Here is a 14,442-nt window from a genome sequence, read left to right on the forward strand (position 1 = left end):
GGATGTCTTGAGTCTGCCAGAAAACTAAAACAGGAGACCAGACGAAGCGCAATCTAGCGCGAAATGGCCGTCGCCGCTTATCTTTGCTGTGAACACTGCAACCATATGCTCCTGCCCTGATGTTTTAACCGGATGAATAAAGGACTTTTTTTTTAACCAGCATTGGTGAGTGAATGTCTACCCTTGCATTTGTAACAACTAGATTCGTTCGTAGTCCACAATCTGCTCCATTGACATCAAAATAATTTGTCTTTAAAATGAAAGATTCATCTATCAGTATAAGGCCGCATGCACACGACCGTGGTGTGTTTTGCGGTCCGCAAATCGCGGATCTGCAAAACAAGGATTTGCGGAACGGCACGGACAGCCTTTACAGATAACTGCCTATTCTTGTCTGCAAAGCGCGAACAAGAATAGGACAGGTTATATTTGTTTGGGCGGGGCCACGGAATGGAGCAACGGATGCGGACAGCACACGGAGTGCTGTCCGCATCTTTTGCGGCCCCATTGAAGTGAATGGGTCCGCATCCGAGCTGTTTTGGTGCAGACCAAACCAACGGCCGTGTGCATGAGGCCTATCAAATATAAAATTATCCACTCTGCACTATGGTATTCAGTAAGGCTTCATGCACACGACCATATCTATTTTGCGGTCCGTAAACTGTGGATCCGCAAAATACAGACAGCAGGAGTGGGCATGCCTTTAAATTTCAGGGCCACAGCACGGCCACGGGGCGCACACGTTCATGTGCAGGAGGCCTAAGTGAAAAGTAACGTTTTGAAAGGTGCTCTCCGAGGTCTGTTGTGTTTGTCAGGGTTGTTTTGGAGGGTATGCGTCCTCTTTTGGGGGCAGGATTCTCCTAGAAGCTGTGATGGCTAACCTCCAGCTGTGATAAAACTACGACTCCCAGCATGCACCATTCATTTCAGTGGAGGTCTGAGAACAGCCAACCAAGGGGCATCTTGGGAGTCGTGGTTTTACCACAGCTGGAGTGTCCGAGGTTAGCCATCACAGGTAGAGCCTTCGGCACTCGAGCTGTTGTAAAACTACAAATCCCAGCATGCAAACATGCTCTGTTGTTCTTCGAACTCCCATAGAAGTGAATGAAGCATTCTGGGAGCAGTAGTCTCCGAACATCTGGCACAGCGGAGGTTGTCCTACTGGAAAGGTCCTGAAGATGAGAACCTCCACTCCCACCTTCCTAATAAAAGGACCCATAAATTCCTTCAAATCTGCGGGTTCCACCATTTGGAAATCCCTTCTTCCCCATTGACCTGTGAGGGTTTCTTTCACTTGAACCCCTGTGTAATTACATGTATTTCTACTTTACACATGGCTGAACCATTCCTTTTCGGAAAATGGCGGGAATGGTACGTGATGAGAGGCAATGAAGCGTCCCTAGACCCGCAGAGCACAGCAGGTAGTTCACACATAGAGGCTGCTGCGGCTCCTGAGGGAAGGAGGCGGGCCAGGACACTGGGAGGGATGGAGGGACGACGCTGACAGCGAGGGGCGGAGGAGGAGCAGGAGGAGGGGGAAAGAAAAGGGAAAGAGGGAGAAGAAGGAGGAGGGAGAAAGAGATTCACAGTTGGGGAAGAAAAAAAAAATGTGTATCTCCCATAATCTATCCCGTGCGAGGTGTGAAGAGGGGACATAGCGCGGCTCCCCCCCGTCCAGGACAATTGCACGGCCCTTCTTCCATAGAGCAGCCAAGGGGAGAGACCCGTCTACTGTTATTCAGAAGGGGGAAACTTGTGGCCGAAGGAAGAAGACAAGGCGGAAGAGACCGCCCGCCCAGCGACTCCTGTCAGGGAAAGGGGCGCTGGAGAGGAGGGAGGGGAGCGAACGACCCCCGGACCCTGGAAAAATAAGAGCGGGGCTAAAAGTTTTCCTGAAGTTCCCCCGTGTACCGCGGTGAGCGGGGCGGGAGGCTGCCGGAGCCCGGGGCCATCAGGAGGGGACACCCTGAGGAGAGCCAGGATGATGAGCTCCGGAGGAGCGGGCGGCGGCGGGGAGGTGGTGTGCTCCGGCTGGCTCCGGAAATCTCCTCCTGAGAAAAAGTTAAAGCGCTTCGTAAGTATGAAGGAGGGAGTGGGCCTCACTGTGCCGGCTGGAGGCTACCTCTGTTTGCTGGGCTGGAACTACAACTCCCAGCTGTTCAGAGGCTGGGCTGGAACTACAACTCCCAGCTGTTCAGAGGCTGGGCTGGAACTACAACTCCCAGCGTGGCCGGAGGTTCGCAGCAGACGGGAGCTGTACTTCTGTGCACAGTGGCACTGGACCTGGGTGAGGGTGGTGGTTATACAAACTCCTGGCTCGCAGTCCGGTGTGTCTAAACATTGGTGAACTTGTGGGTTATCGAAGAATCGCGTTATGGATTCCGCTACCACGGACCACAACGGCATTTAGAATCCCTAACGCGATTCTTCGATAACCCGAACTTAAAACACAAGTTCGCTCAACACAAATCATTCGTCTACGGTAATCCCAGCGGATAACCGGCCATGTAGGATTGTGCGTGGCCGCGGTATATGTTGACGCCATGTAGAGATGGTGGTTTGCCCTCAGACAAGAGGTCTCGTCCATGGCCAAAGTTGGCTTCCTGTGCTGATTGTTGATTTCACTTTGTGTTGTGTTTGTTTCCAGCTTGTATATTAAAGGGGTTAACCTATGGGGTCCTGTTACCAGTCGCTTTACGTCCATGCAGGACCAGGAGGCGGCTTCGTCCTGTCACGGGCTTCAGTGGTGACAGCAGCTTGAACGGTACCTCGCTGCTGTGACCTAGCGTTCAAGCCACCGAGACCTGTGATTGACTGCAGTTGTCCCAGGACCAAGCGGCTCTCTGGTCCTGGGAGCCCCGCTGGCACCACCGACGGGAGAGGATGCCATGGCTTGTTGGCTCCAAGGCTGGACAACCCCTTTAAAACCGTTTTCTAGCAGAATAGTGTAGCAAGCTGTCTACTCTTTCCAGGGAAAAAAGTTAAACCCGATGAACCCATAACGAGTAAGAAGGGGGCTGATCATGAGGGATCGCTCCGTCATCCATCATGCATGACGCCAGTGTGAACTCAGCCTTACTTCCTTGTGCGTGCGTGTTTATTAGGGTTGGTATGTTATTATGCTGGTATCTATCATTATCATTCCATGATTATAGTACTGTGTATATGTGGCCCAGTTCCCGCTTTGCATTTGGATGTCGTATTTATATTGTGCACCGGTCTCCCACCCAGTGTAGCGTAGTAATTCGGGGGGGGGGGGGGGGGGGGTGGTCAGAGTCATGGACTTGTCAGAGTCATGGAGTCAGGGTATATATCAGTGTAATATATATATATATATATATATATATGGACTTGAAAGGGCACTATGAAAACAGTGCTGCAGACCCCCCCCCCCCCCCCAACCACACTATGAAAACAGTGCTGCAGACCCCCCCCCCCCCCCAACCATGGCCAGACCCGCAGTGGGAATCGCACGTACCTGATCCCTGCTGTTGGGTTCCGGCTCCATCTCTTCCCCTTGCTTGTTGTTGGTCTCCCTGCATGCACATCCAGTTTGACACTGGCTGCAGTGTCACCCATGTGTCACATGACCTAATGACACGACATAGGGATCACGCATCACCTGCAGCGGCCACGTGACCCGCATCAAACTGGATGTTGACGCGGGGAGATCTGAGACCTGCAGTGTCCGAGGGGGAATGATGGAGCCGGAACCCAGCAGCAGGGATCAGGGAAGTATGATTTCCAACAGGGGGGGGGGGGTCCGGTCAGGTCATATTGGTGGAGGGGTCTGCAGAAGAGGTCACCAGGGGTGATTGTGTTTTTCTTTTGACTCCCTCTCAGAATGTCCAATATGTCCAGTGCTGGTGAGATGCTTCTAGCTCTTAATCACTCCACCCACCCTCCCCCCCTCCCCATATACAAGTGGATCTGGACGGCTCTGAGCGTGTGTGACCACTGATGCTGGAAGGATGTTCTGAGAGGAAGTAAAAACACCAGGGGGCGCCATGACACAAGTATGGAACAGCAATATCTGGACACAGCAGCATATTTTTACATGAAAAAAGTTCTGTTTTGTGTGATCTAACAGAGTAAAGTAATAGGGGATGTGACATCAGAACACGACCTATTGTATAAATGTACAATCGTTCGGCGGACCGCTATTGCATGTGTATTGGGGACTTAATAATAGGCACCACTTAGTCCGTACAGAGCATAGAATGAAGGAAAACGCACTCAATTCAGGTAACACAGGATCCCCCATTCACAGTAGGTGATATCACAGCTTATCTACTCCCTCCTGACCCCTGCACAGGGCACACACCATGTCTAGAGAACTCTCCCATAGAAGCCTGTGAGGTCCCCTCCAGACCATTGTGTCTATGGCCCAGGGTGGCTGCTGTAAAGCCAACGCTTGGGCAAGATGGCAGTGCCCATAATCGTGTTCAGGCAATAGAATAAAACAAATCTGCAATCAGAAAATAAAAACATTGTCATGATCTGGTTTTAACCGGCAGAAAAAATGGTAGGTGCCACATTCCCTTTAATTGTGGTCCAGGCTCTGTAATGTGTATTGCACACGTGGTTTTCTGTTGATTGCACAGAGTGCCCCAAATAGAACAGCGAGCCATGTATTGCACATTCCTTTCTAAACTCCAGGCGGGATACATGCCACCTCTGCAGGGGGTGGGGTGCTATCTGTGCCAGTTGTTGTTCCTGCAGGGCGGGCGGGCACAGTGTGTGTAGTGTGCAGTTTCACAACAGTCTGCTCCTGCGAGTAGTCGTCTGAGTGGGAATGCTGGCAGCGAGGTCGGGAGCCTCACGTAAGGCCGGCTGCTGAGAGGGCAGATTCCTGCACACTGGAAAGGCTGACGGTATACTCCAGACATGAATACGTACCTGCACATGGCTTCAGAATAAGCATAATGGGCTCTGATCTTTACATCCCAGAGGAGCACTGCCGGGCCTATAAGACTCCTCGCGCTGACTAGGCACACTCCAAAAGGAGGTACTCTATCCCCCGAATGTTACTATCAGATCGGGAATAACTTGTTTTCTTTTTCAAAGGGGTTATCTGAGAATTTAGAAAAATCCCTCACAGATCCAGCATGGACGCTCTAGCTGTCCCCCTCCATTTCTAGTTAACAGGCTGCCAGTGATAGGGGTTGCCTGAGAGAGAGCAGTGTATTCTGCATTATACAGGAAATTTGCCAGGTACACTCTATTTTCAGTTTTGACAGGGGCGGTCATGTCTGAGCAGCTTGCTCTTCCCCCTTAGGGCCCATTCCCACGTCCACATCTATTTTGCGGTCCGCAAAACACGGACACCGGCCATGTGCGTTCTGCGTTTTGCGGACCGCACATGGCTGGCACTATGATAGAAATGCCTTTTCTTGTCCATGGTTGCGGACAACAATAGGACATGTTCTATTTTTTTTTGCGGGGCACAGAAGTGTGGATGCTGTCCACATCTTTTGCGGCCCCATTGAAAATGAATGGGTCAGCACCCGTTCCGCAAAATTGGACATGTTCTATTTTTATGCGGGGCCGTGGAACGGATATATGGATGCAGACAGTACACTGGTGTGCTTTCCGCTTCTTTTGCAGCCCCATTGAAGTGAATGGGTTGCAGACTGGATGCAGACCAAAAGTACGTTCCTGCGCATGAGCCCTGACAATATCCTAGTAGAATTGGGCTGACATCTCGGCTGCCCTAATTTTTGATTTATATGTGGATTTAGATTATTTCCGAATATGCTCTGTTCACGTGTACTGAATTAGAATACCATAGTAATTGTAACTAAAGATGGAGTACATACTCGGTGTGCTCCTATCTTGTACCAGTTGAGCGCCATTTCCGCGTCTTTGTCTGCAGGAATTATTGGAGCCGCATTGTATGATCCCAAGTAGGAAACCTTATAGGAGACCAGACAGTCTGTTTCCTGGAAGTATGGAGCTGGCCATCTCTGTCTGATATTGGATAGATGTGGTCACAACCACATACTCAAAAAAAATCCCAGATATTGAGTTATTCTTCCCTATGGTGAAAAGTTGAAAACTGTCTTTCGTCTTTGCACGTGTACCATTCCTTGACTGCAGAATTGTTAGGTTTCAAAGTATTACTGCAAAATACCTACAATTTAACATACTGTAAGTTTTTTTTATATAATGTACCCGTTTCCACCCTCTACATTCAGTGATGGAGCAGACATGCCTGGTAGATTTCCTAATCTTTTCCTTCTCTCAGTGCCGGAATAGTAATCTCCTAGTGAAGCAGCCCAGATACCATTCAGTCATTCGGCCCTACTTCTAAATAGAAATATATATATATATATAGCTGTATCGCTCTAGACAGTGGAGAAGAAAATGGGGGCACATTACATACCATAGTGTACATTATTAGTCTTTGTGTAAGGGACTATTTTCTGTGCAGGGGAGGAAGGGGGTTAACAAGGGTCAATGGTCACGTAGAGCAAGCTGCTCTCCATCCACATAAGTAACATTAGAAGAAATGGTGAAAATGACACTGATTGGCTGCTGTTCCGACACTCCCGCTGTTCCTGGTCCCCGCTGCTCCCCACTTCCTGGTCACACTGGAAATGCTGCACAGCCAGTGCCACACTGTTAACTGCTCAGCCGTGGATACACAATCTATACTGTGTAGTTGCTCCACTGATAAGGAAAGGTACGTCAGCACAATATTATTGGAAAAGTGTTTACTAAGAAAATTAAAAACTGGCTAAGCCTCCTGCTTTCTTCAGATGTGCTCAAGAAGAAATTAGTAGTAGAAAGTGTTTTTCAGTCAGTTTACCCGTACAATATATGTGAGCCGCTTAGCCATGTTGTAAGGATGTTCACATTAATGGACTGCAGGACCTCACAATGTCTGTAACTTGATTACTGAGGTTCGAAATCATTTACACACCCTTTCATGTTTTCAGAGATGGCCATAGATGGACACATGTGAAGGATGCATTCAATGTTTTCAGATGTCAGCAGCACAAATCTAGACCCTGCCCGTGATCACGCGTTTTCAACCAGAGCAGGAATGGAAACTGAACGTAAGAAAAGTACAAAGGACAGGCATATCTGGCAATACGCATGGGGAGATTTATGAAACTAAAGTGAAAAAGATACAGCGGCTCACCCCTGCTTCGTATGGATAGGTGCTCACCCTCCGGTCCTACCCTCAGGACCTAGAAAGAGTAGATAAAGTACCGTATATACTCGAGTATAAGCCGACCCGAGTATAAGCCGAGCCCAAAAAAATGGGAAAAATTATTGACTCGAGTATAAGACTAGGGTGGGAAATGCAGCTATAATGCAGAGTGTATGTGTATATAATGCACACACTCTACATTATATACACACATCTGCAAGAGGGTGACTCCCTGTATTTAATGCAGAGTGTGTGCATTATATACACACACACTCTGCATTAAATACAGGGAGCCATCCACAGATCCCCCCCCTAAACAGTGCCATCCACAGATCCCCCCCCCCCCCCTAAACAGTGCCATCCACAGATCCCCCCCTCCCCTAAGCAGTGCCATGATGGCACTGTTTAGGGGAGGGGGTATCTGTGGATGGCACTGTAGGGGGATCTGTGGATGGCACTGCCATCCACAGATCCCCCTACAGTGCCATCCACAGATCCCCCTACAGTGCCATCCACAGATCCCCCTACAGTGCCATCCACAGATCCCCCTACAGTGCCATCCACAGATCCCCCTACAGTGCCATCCACAGATCCCCCTACAGTGCCATCCACAGATCCCCCTCCCCGACGCTCACAGCAGTATTCTTACTTTGTCTTAGCTCCGGTAATACAGGCAGTGCGGGGAGCGGCGCTCACTCACTGACGTCACGCGCCTTCTCCCATTAGGCGGCGCAGGCGCGTGACGTCAGTGAGTGAGCGCCGCCCCCCGCACTGCCTGTATTACCGGAGCTAAGACCTAGACTCGAGTATAAGACGAGGAGGCTTTTTGAGCACAAAAATATGTGCCAAAAAACTCGTCTTATACTCGAGTATATACAGTATATGCAAAAATAAAGGGGCACACTCAAAAGGGAAACACTAAATGGATGATATAATAGTATTTTAATACTTTAAAAACACCCTTAAAATTAATATAAAACATACATAAAAAACGCACATCACACGTATGAAAACGTCGCATGCAACAATCCTACACAATCTCTGCTTGTACGTCAATGCAGCAGCAAAGTTCCAATCCAATGTGGTTATAATAGTAGTGCAAACAATGTCCCAATCAGAGTCTTAATTTAGTACAGTGCTAATATACTAATGGCACTATGTCCGAATGCGGGATTAGAATTACCGATATCAACTATTTATAACACAGGATCCACTATTCACAATAAGTGATGTCACAGCTTATCTACTCCCTCCTGACCTCTGCACGGGTCACGCAACATGCCTAAAAAACTCCCATACAATTAAATGAGGTCCCCTCCTGTTCATTGTGTCTATGGCCTATGTCACTGCTGTAACGCATCCCTCTAAATACTGTTAACAAGAGCTCAGGGAAGATGGCCACCCAAGTAATCATGTTCAGAAAATAGAATGCAAAATCTATAATCAGAAAACGTAAAATAATTGGGGGGAAAAAAATGTCACTATCTGGTTTTAGCTGGCAGAAAAAACTATAGGCGACACATTCCCTTTATACTCTCAGCCAAGCCCTTCAAATACAGATGCAAAATACTGTTTAAGTATGCAAGTGTGAATGAGGCCTTGGATTTATGAAGGGCCCTGTTGTTTTATTCATATATTTCCAGGAGGCATAACAGAGGATCTGTACACTGTAATAAAGATTCTCCAGTTGGTTCATAGCAAGTACAAGCAGTTACTCTCCAGACATCTCAGGGGAGCTAGAGAGATGAGGTAGGGGCTACCATGGTATTATTTTAGGTGTGGGCATTACTGTACTTTCACAGAAATCTCATAGCGGGACTGCTATGGATCTTCTGCCGCTGCAAAAACCAGCCCTTTCAGTGGCATCACTGCCGGGATCAGTCGTTTCACTACTGTTTTTCAACCTTTGTGCAAAAAAAGTTGAAAGCCGCTGGTAAAACCCACAAATTGGGAACCGCATCCGAAGTCGGTTTACACTGTGAGATTTCTCCGTGGTCTGTGGATGATAATTCAGAACATGTCATCCACTTTGCTTGTATGACTTGCATTGCTTTTCATCACAAATTTCCACTGTGAAGAATTGCAGCAGTTGAACAACCAATCATCTGGTGAACGTTCCTTTCGCAGACACGTTTTAACCCATGTTGCAATTGTTCAAACTGCCCATAAACGTTTAATGAAACCGTGGAGTGGACGAAAGATCTTTCATCCATGAACAATCTTCCTTTGAAAGAAATATCTTTCGGCTGATTATTGGATGAAAATATTAAACACGGTCGACTTCTTTTCAGACCAGCAGACGTTCCTTTTGGTAGAATTTATCCATTCTGATCGGCTTTAAGATGGCCATACACATTAGTTGGTTGATGGTTGAGCAGCAGTTGAAGTATCATCTGGTGAACGTTTATTACAGACAGTCATACATATTTTAGTCCATATCGGCCATTGCAGTGGTTCATACTGGCCATACATGATCAACGAAACCGGGCGATGGATGAAAGATCTTTCTGGGAATGTTTTTTTCAAAGAAAGATCTTTCGCCCAACTATCGGATGAGAATATTGAAGCAGCCAACTTCTTTTCAAACGATAATCATTTGTTGCTACATTTCACCTGACGATCATTCATTTTTGTTGAAATCATCCATTTTGATAAACTTTAGAGTAAAGTGTGTGGCCACCTTTAAAAGCCAAGTATAAATGGAAAAAAATGCCTGCCAATAACATTTAGATATTCGTGAGAAGATGCATAGTAAGTATAGTTAGGCCTTTCACCTGAAGAAGGTAGTGTTCACTTTTTAAGCCTGTGTATAACTTTTTAAGCTGTAATATAAAACTGTTTTATAGGAGACAAAGGTCATATTTATGCATAAGCTGGCTAAAGGTAAAATCTAGAAAGTTGTATGGTAAACTTACATATTTCCTATGGAATAGCATTACTTATATTGTAAACTAGCACTTTCATTTAATGTATGTGTGTGTCGTTAAAAGATATCCACAGTGCCGTGGCCTCCACAGCACCCCACCCGCCCCCCTAACGAAGACCTCCACAGCGGACCGCCTCCTTAACAGTGACCCTCCACAGTGTTTTACCCCTTAAAATTAACAGTGACCTCCACAGGGCCCTGCCCCCTTAATGTTGACCTTCACAGAACCCCACCCCCTTAACTGTGACCTCTACAGCACCTGCCCCCTTAATAGTGACTACCCCCCCACATCACACCGTTCTTTTAACTGTGACCTCCACAGCACTCCGCCCCCTTTATCATTGACGTACAACGTTCACCTTAAAGGGGTATTTCAGTAAAGTTAAAGGGTTTCTGTCATGAGAAATAACGTTATGTAGCTGACTGCGATATCAGCAGTACATAACAGTATGCTTTATAACGCCCTGCCTGCCGCCATTCTCTTAAAATAAGACTTTTAAAATATGCTAATGAGCCTATTAGGGCGTTGCTTCAGCACCTAGAGGCTCGGTCTTGGCACCCTTTGCCACGCCCAGGTCCAGTTGATTGACTTTCGAGTTCTCCTCAGTGTCCCGTTTAGTATTCGGCGCAGGCACCGTGAGTGAAGGACGCGCTCCTGCTGCTGGCTTCCTCAACAGTGAATTCCACAGTGACCTTCACAGCAACTGCCCCTTTAATAGTGACCTTCACAGTGCCTGTCTCTTTAACCCTTTCCTGACCAGCGCCGGGTCTTTATAGATGGCGCCCACTCCTGAGTGGAGCCTGCTGTTTCTTATAGGGGACACCCGTGGCTAATGTCCGCAACCTGCAGTAATGCTGATTGCGGACATTTAACCCCTCAGATGCCTGACCACAGCATCAAAGCGCATGAAACATTGGAAGCGCGCGCTTCCAGTGATGCTCCTACACCCTCTTCCAGCGATTGGAGGAGCCGGAGCGTGTGTGCAGCAGCCCCTGTCTTTGTGAATGACAGGAGGCTGCTGCATAGTATTTCCTATGGAGCCCTTGCGTGTAATAGGGCTCCGTAGGAAACTAGCAATTTTCTCATAGACTCCGCTAATGCATTGGGGTCTATGAAACTAGCAATCTAATGATTGCTTGTTATAGTTCCCTATGGGAACTATAAAAAAAAAAAGTGTAAAAAAATTTAAAATAGTTTTCAAAAATTAAAAAACATAAAAATTCTAATCACCCCCTTTCCCCAAACTAAAAATAAAAGAACTAAAAAAAAAAAAAAAAAATACACATCATGGGTGTCGCCATGTGCGAAAACACCCATAGTATAAAAAATATATTTCCCATACGGCAAACAGCAAAACGGAAAAAATCGTTAAAATGGCCGATTTGGCGTTTTTGTTTGCTTCATTTTCTACAAAAAAATTTAATAAAAAGTGATCAAAAAGTCATACACACCCCAGAATGTTATCAGTGAAAAGTTCAGATCGCCCCGCAAAAAATTTGCCCCCACACAGCTCCGTACACATTAATTCCAAAAAAGTTATAGGGGTCAAAATATGGCGATGAAAAAATAGAACCTGATTTCCCCCCCCCCCCTTTTTTTAATTATTTTATCACTATCAAAACGCAAGAAAAACTATGCATATAAGGTATTGCCAGATTCGTACTGACCTATAGAATGAAAGTAATTGGTCAGTTTTATCGAACGTCGTAAATAAAAAAAAACAAAACGTTAAACTGTGGTGGAATTGGTTTTACCTCCGCAGTACCCAGTCTCCTTAACGGTGATTTCCATAATAACCTGCCCCCTTAACAATGAGCTCCAGTCCCTTAAAATGTGACCTCCAAAGCACCCACCCCCTTTACGGTGACCTCTACTGCACCCCTCCCCCCTTAACTCTGACCTCCACAGCACCCTGCCCCTTTAAAGGTGACCTACAGCATTGAAGAAATATGGCTGGGTTGTTATGGAAACCTGGTGTAAAACTGTGTATGTCGAGATTGAAGGACCTGCGAGCTTCTATTGGCTGATAAGGGTCATGTGACCGTATGTGTGGCAGTTGGGGTATGAGTGAAAGACCCGTGAGCGTCTATTGGCTAATGAAGGTCATGTGATGGTGCAATATTTGCATTTTTAGGAATATCTCAGGAATGGTACATCTTAGAGAGCTGAGACCCGTTCTAAAACCTCCCAGTACATCCGATGTACCTTTTATGCCAAATTTGGTGCAGTTCGGTCCAGTCGTTTGGCTGTGAATAAAGAACAGACAGAAATTCATTATATATATATATATATATATATATATATATATATATATATATATATATATATATATATATATATATATATATATATATATATATATATAATGTGTATGAGATCCAATTCCTTTTATTGTCTTTAATTGACAGTATATAAAACCCCACAGAATTAGTATACACTTAAAGGGCTTATCCAAGTTCTCAAACAGCCCCCCCCATGTGCCGGGCCCCTCACAAGTAATATACTTACCTGGGTCGCCTTTCCTGGGCCCCGCCGCTGCTGCTTTTCCCTGTACACAGATAAAAACATCTGGTGTTGGGGGGGAGCAGCCAATGACAGCCGGGGACGAGCCTCCCTAGCATCGTGGGTGACGCTAGGGAGGTTTGTCCCCATCCCCACCTGCCATTGGCTGCCCCCTTCCCGATATCGGATGTTTTCATCCGTGTACAGGGAGAAGCGGCGGTGCTGGGACCAGGAGCAGCATCGGGAGTGGGGTAAGTATATTAAATGTGAGGGGCTTGGCACATGGGGCTGTTTGAGAACTTGGATAACCCCTTTAAGGTCATGTGAGTTACATCAGCCTCTACAACAATGTTGGCTAAGCGTCGCAATCGAAATCATATTAACTCGCACATAAACTGTCTTATACTAAGAATGTCCTTCGTCGCCTATAGCAACCAATCAGAGCTCATATTAAAGACCTGTAGCAAAATAGAAGCTGAGCTGTGATTGGTTACTATATGCAACCTGATGAATATCCAGGCTAACTGCCACAACAGCCAACAGACAATGGATCCTGTAACTGCCACAACAGCCAACAGACAATCTCTCCTGTAGTTTGGCGGTTAGGTTACTAAGTGTATTTTTTGGCAAATAATTGGAAATCGTTGGGTGAAAATTTCCACTCAAAACATAGTCTGACGTTCCCCAAGTCACAGGAGGCGGCTATGCAAAATTTCGTGATTGTAAATGCGACAGTGCGGATTCCTTTAGCGGAGATACACACGCATACATACACAGCTTTATATATTAGATGCCATTTCTCTAAATTATTTATTTTTTACATGGCTCAGTGGCTGACATAAAATCTGGCTCTTATTTAGACCACACACAGGCTGCCATTTCTATCGTTTCTGCCTAAATGTGTTGTGGTTGGATTGGACTGTTAAAGGGAATGTCTCCTGCTTTAAAAAAAAATAATAAAAAAAATAATAAAGAACTTCAGCATTTATTTTTCAATATATTGTTAATTAACCAGCAATATTCTAACAGTGTAATTTCTTTCACCCCAGCTCAGTGGCAGTAACACTTTATAAAGTATTTATATAATACAGATCTTGCTCTCATGTGACAGGAGATCAATCTTCCTTATGTAGCTGATTTCCCGTGAACTGCATCTGCAGATATAATTTTTGTCCTGTGTAAGAGACCAGGCATGCAGAGGTATCGTAGGTGAGTCTGTATAGTAATTAGCTGTAAAGTTTTATAAAAGTCCCTGAGTCACACTATCTAGATTATGTGTATATGCTGTGTGCAGAGAGTCCAGTGTATTTGTTTGAGATGCATCTTCACACTGCTCTCCCCTGCCTCCTGCTTTCAGTAAGAGCTGAGAGTTATAAATCTATCAATCACAAGCAGGAGGCAGGGTAGAGCAGTGTAAAGCTGTCTCTCGTAGAAGTATACTGAGGCTCTGCAGTGTATATTAGGGGGCAGAATTGTTCTACCACTGATCTATCACTCACTAGGGGAGATTTATCAAGACTGGTGTAAAGGAAAACATGCCTAGTTGCCCATTGCAACCAATCAGATTCCATTTTCCAGATTTTCACAAGGAGCTGTGAAAAATGAAATCTGGTTGCTATGGGCAACTAAGACAATTTTCCTTTACACCAGTTTTGATAAATCTCCCCAGTGAGTGATAGAGTGGTGGTAGAACAAGTGCAGTGTGAGACTTCATCCCCTCTATTTCTGAAAAACTAGAGGTAGAATGGGAATTGTAGGCTGCATTAGGGAAAGTCAGACAGGTATTTAACAAGCTGGTCATCTCTACGTTCCCATGCCTGTAGACATGCGTGTACATAAGAGGTTAGATTGTCA

At 46.0% G+C, this 14,442-nt stretch overlaps 1 protein-coding gene across 4 annotated transcripts in view; it reads left to right on the plus strand.

Annotated features, from left to right (window-relative positions):
- Positions 1-1,559: 1,559 nt before the first annotated feature.
- GAB1 (GRB2 associated binding protein 1) overlaps positions 1,560-14,442 on the plus strand; it is a 94,841-nt gene continuing 81,958 nt past the window's right edge. For all 4 annotated transcript variants that reach the window (XM_040418495.1, XM_040418499.1, XM_040418498.1 and 1 more), the window contains exon 1: positions 1,560-2,074. In XM_040418495.1, the coding sequence (XP_040274429.1) occupies positions 1,982-2,074 (93 nt within the window). In that variant the 5' untranslated portion in view covers positions 1,560-1,981. The remainder of the gene's footprint in view (positions 2,075-14,442) is intronic.

This window comes from Bufo bufo, chromosome 2 (assembly GCF_905171765.1).
Source record: "Bufo bufo chromosome 2, aBufBuf1.1, whole genome shotgun sequence".
NCBI classification, from domain to species: domain Eukaryota; kingdom Metazoa; phylum Chordata; class Amphibia; order Anura; family Bufonidae; genus Bufo; species Bufo bufo.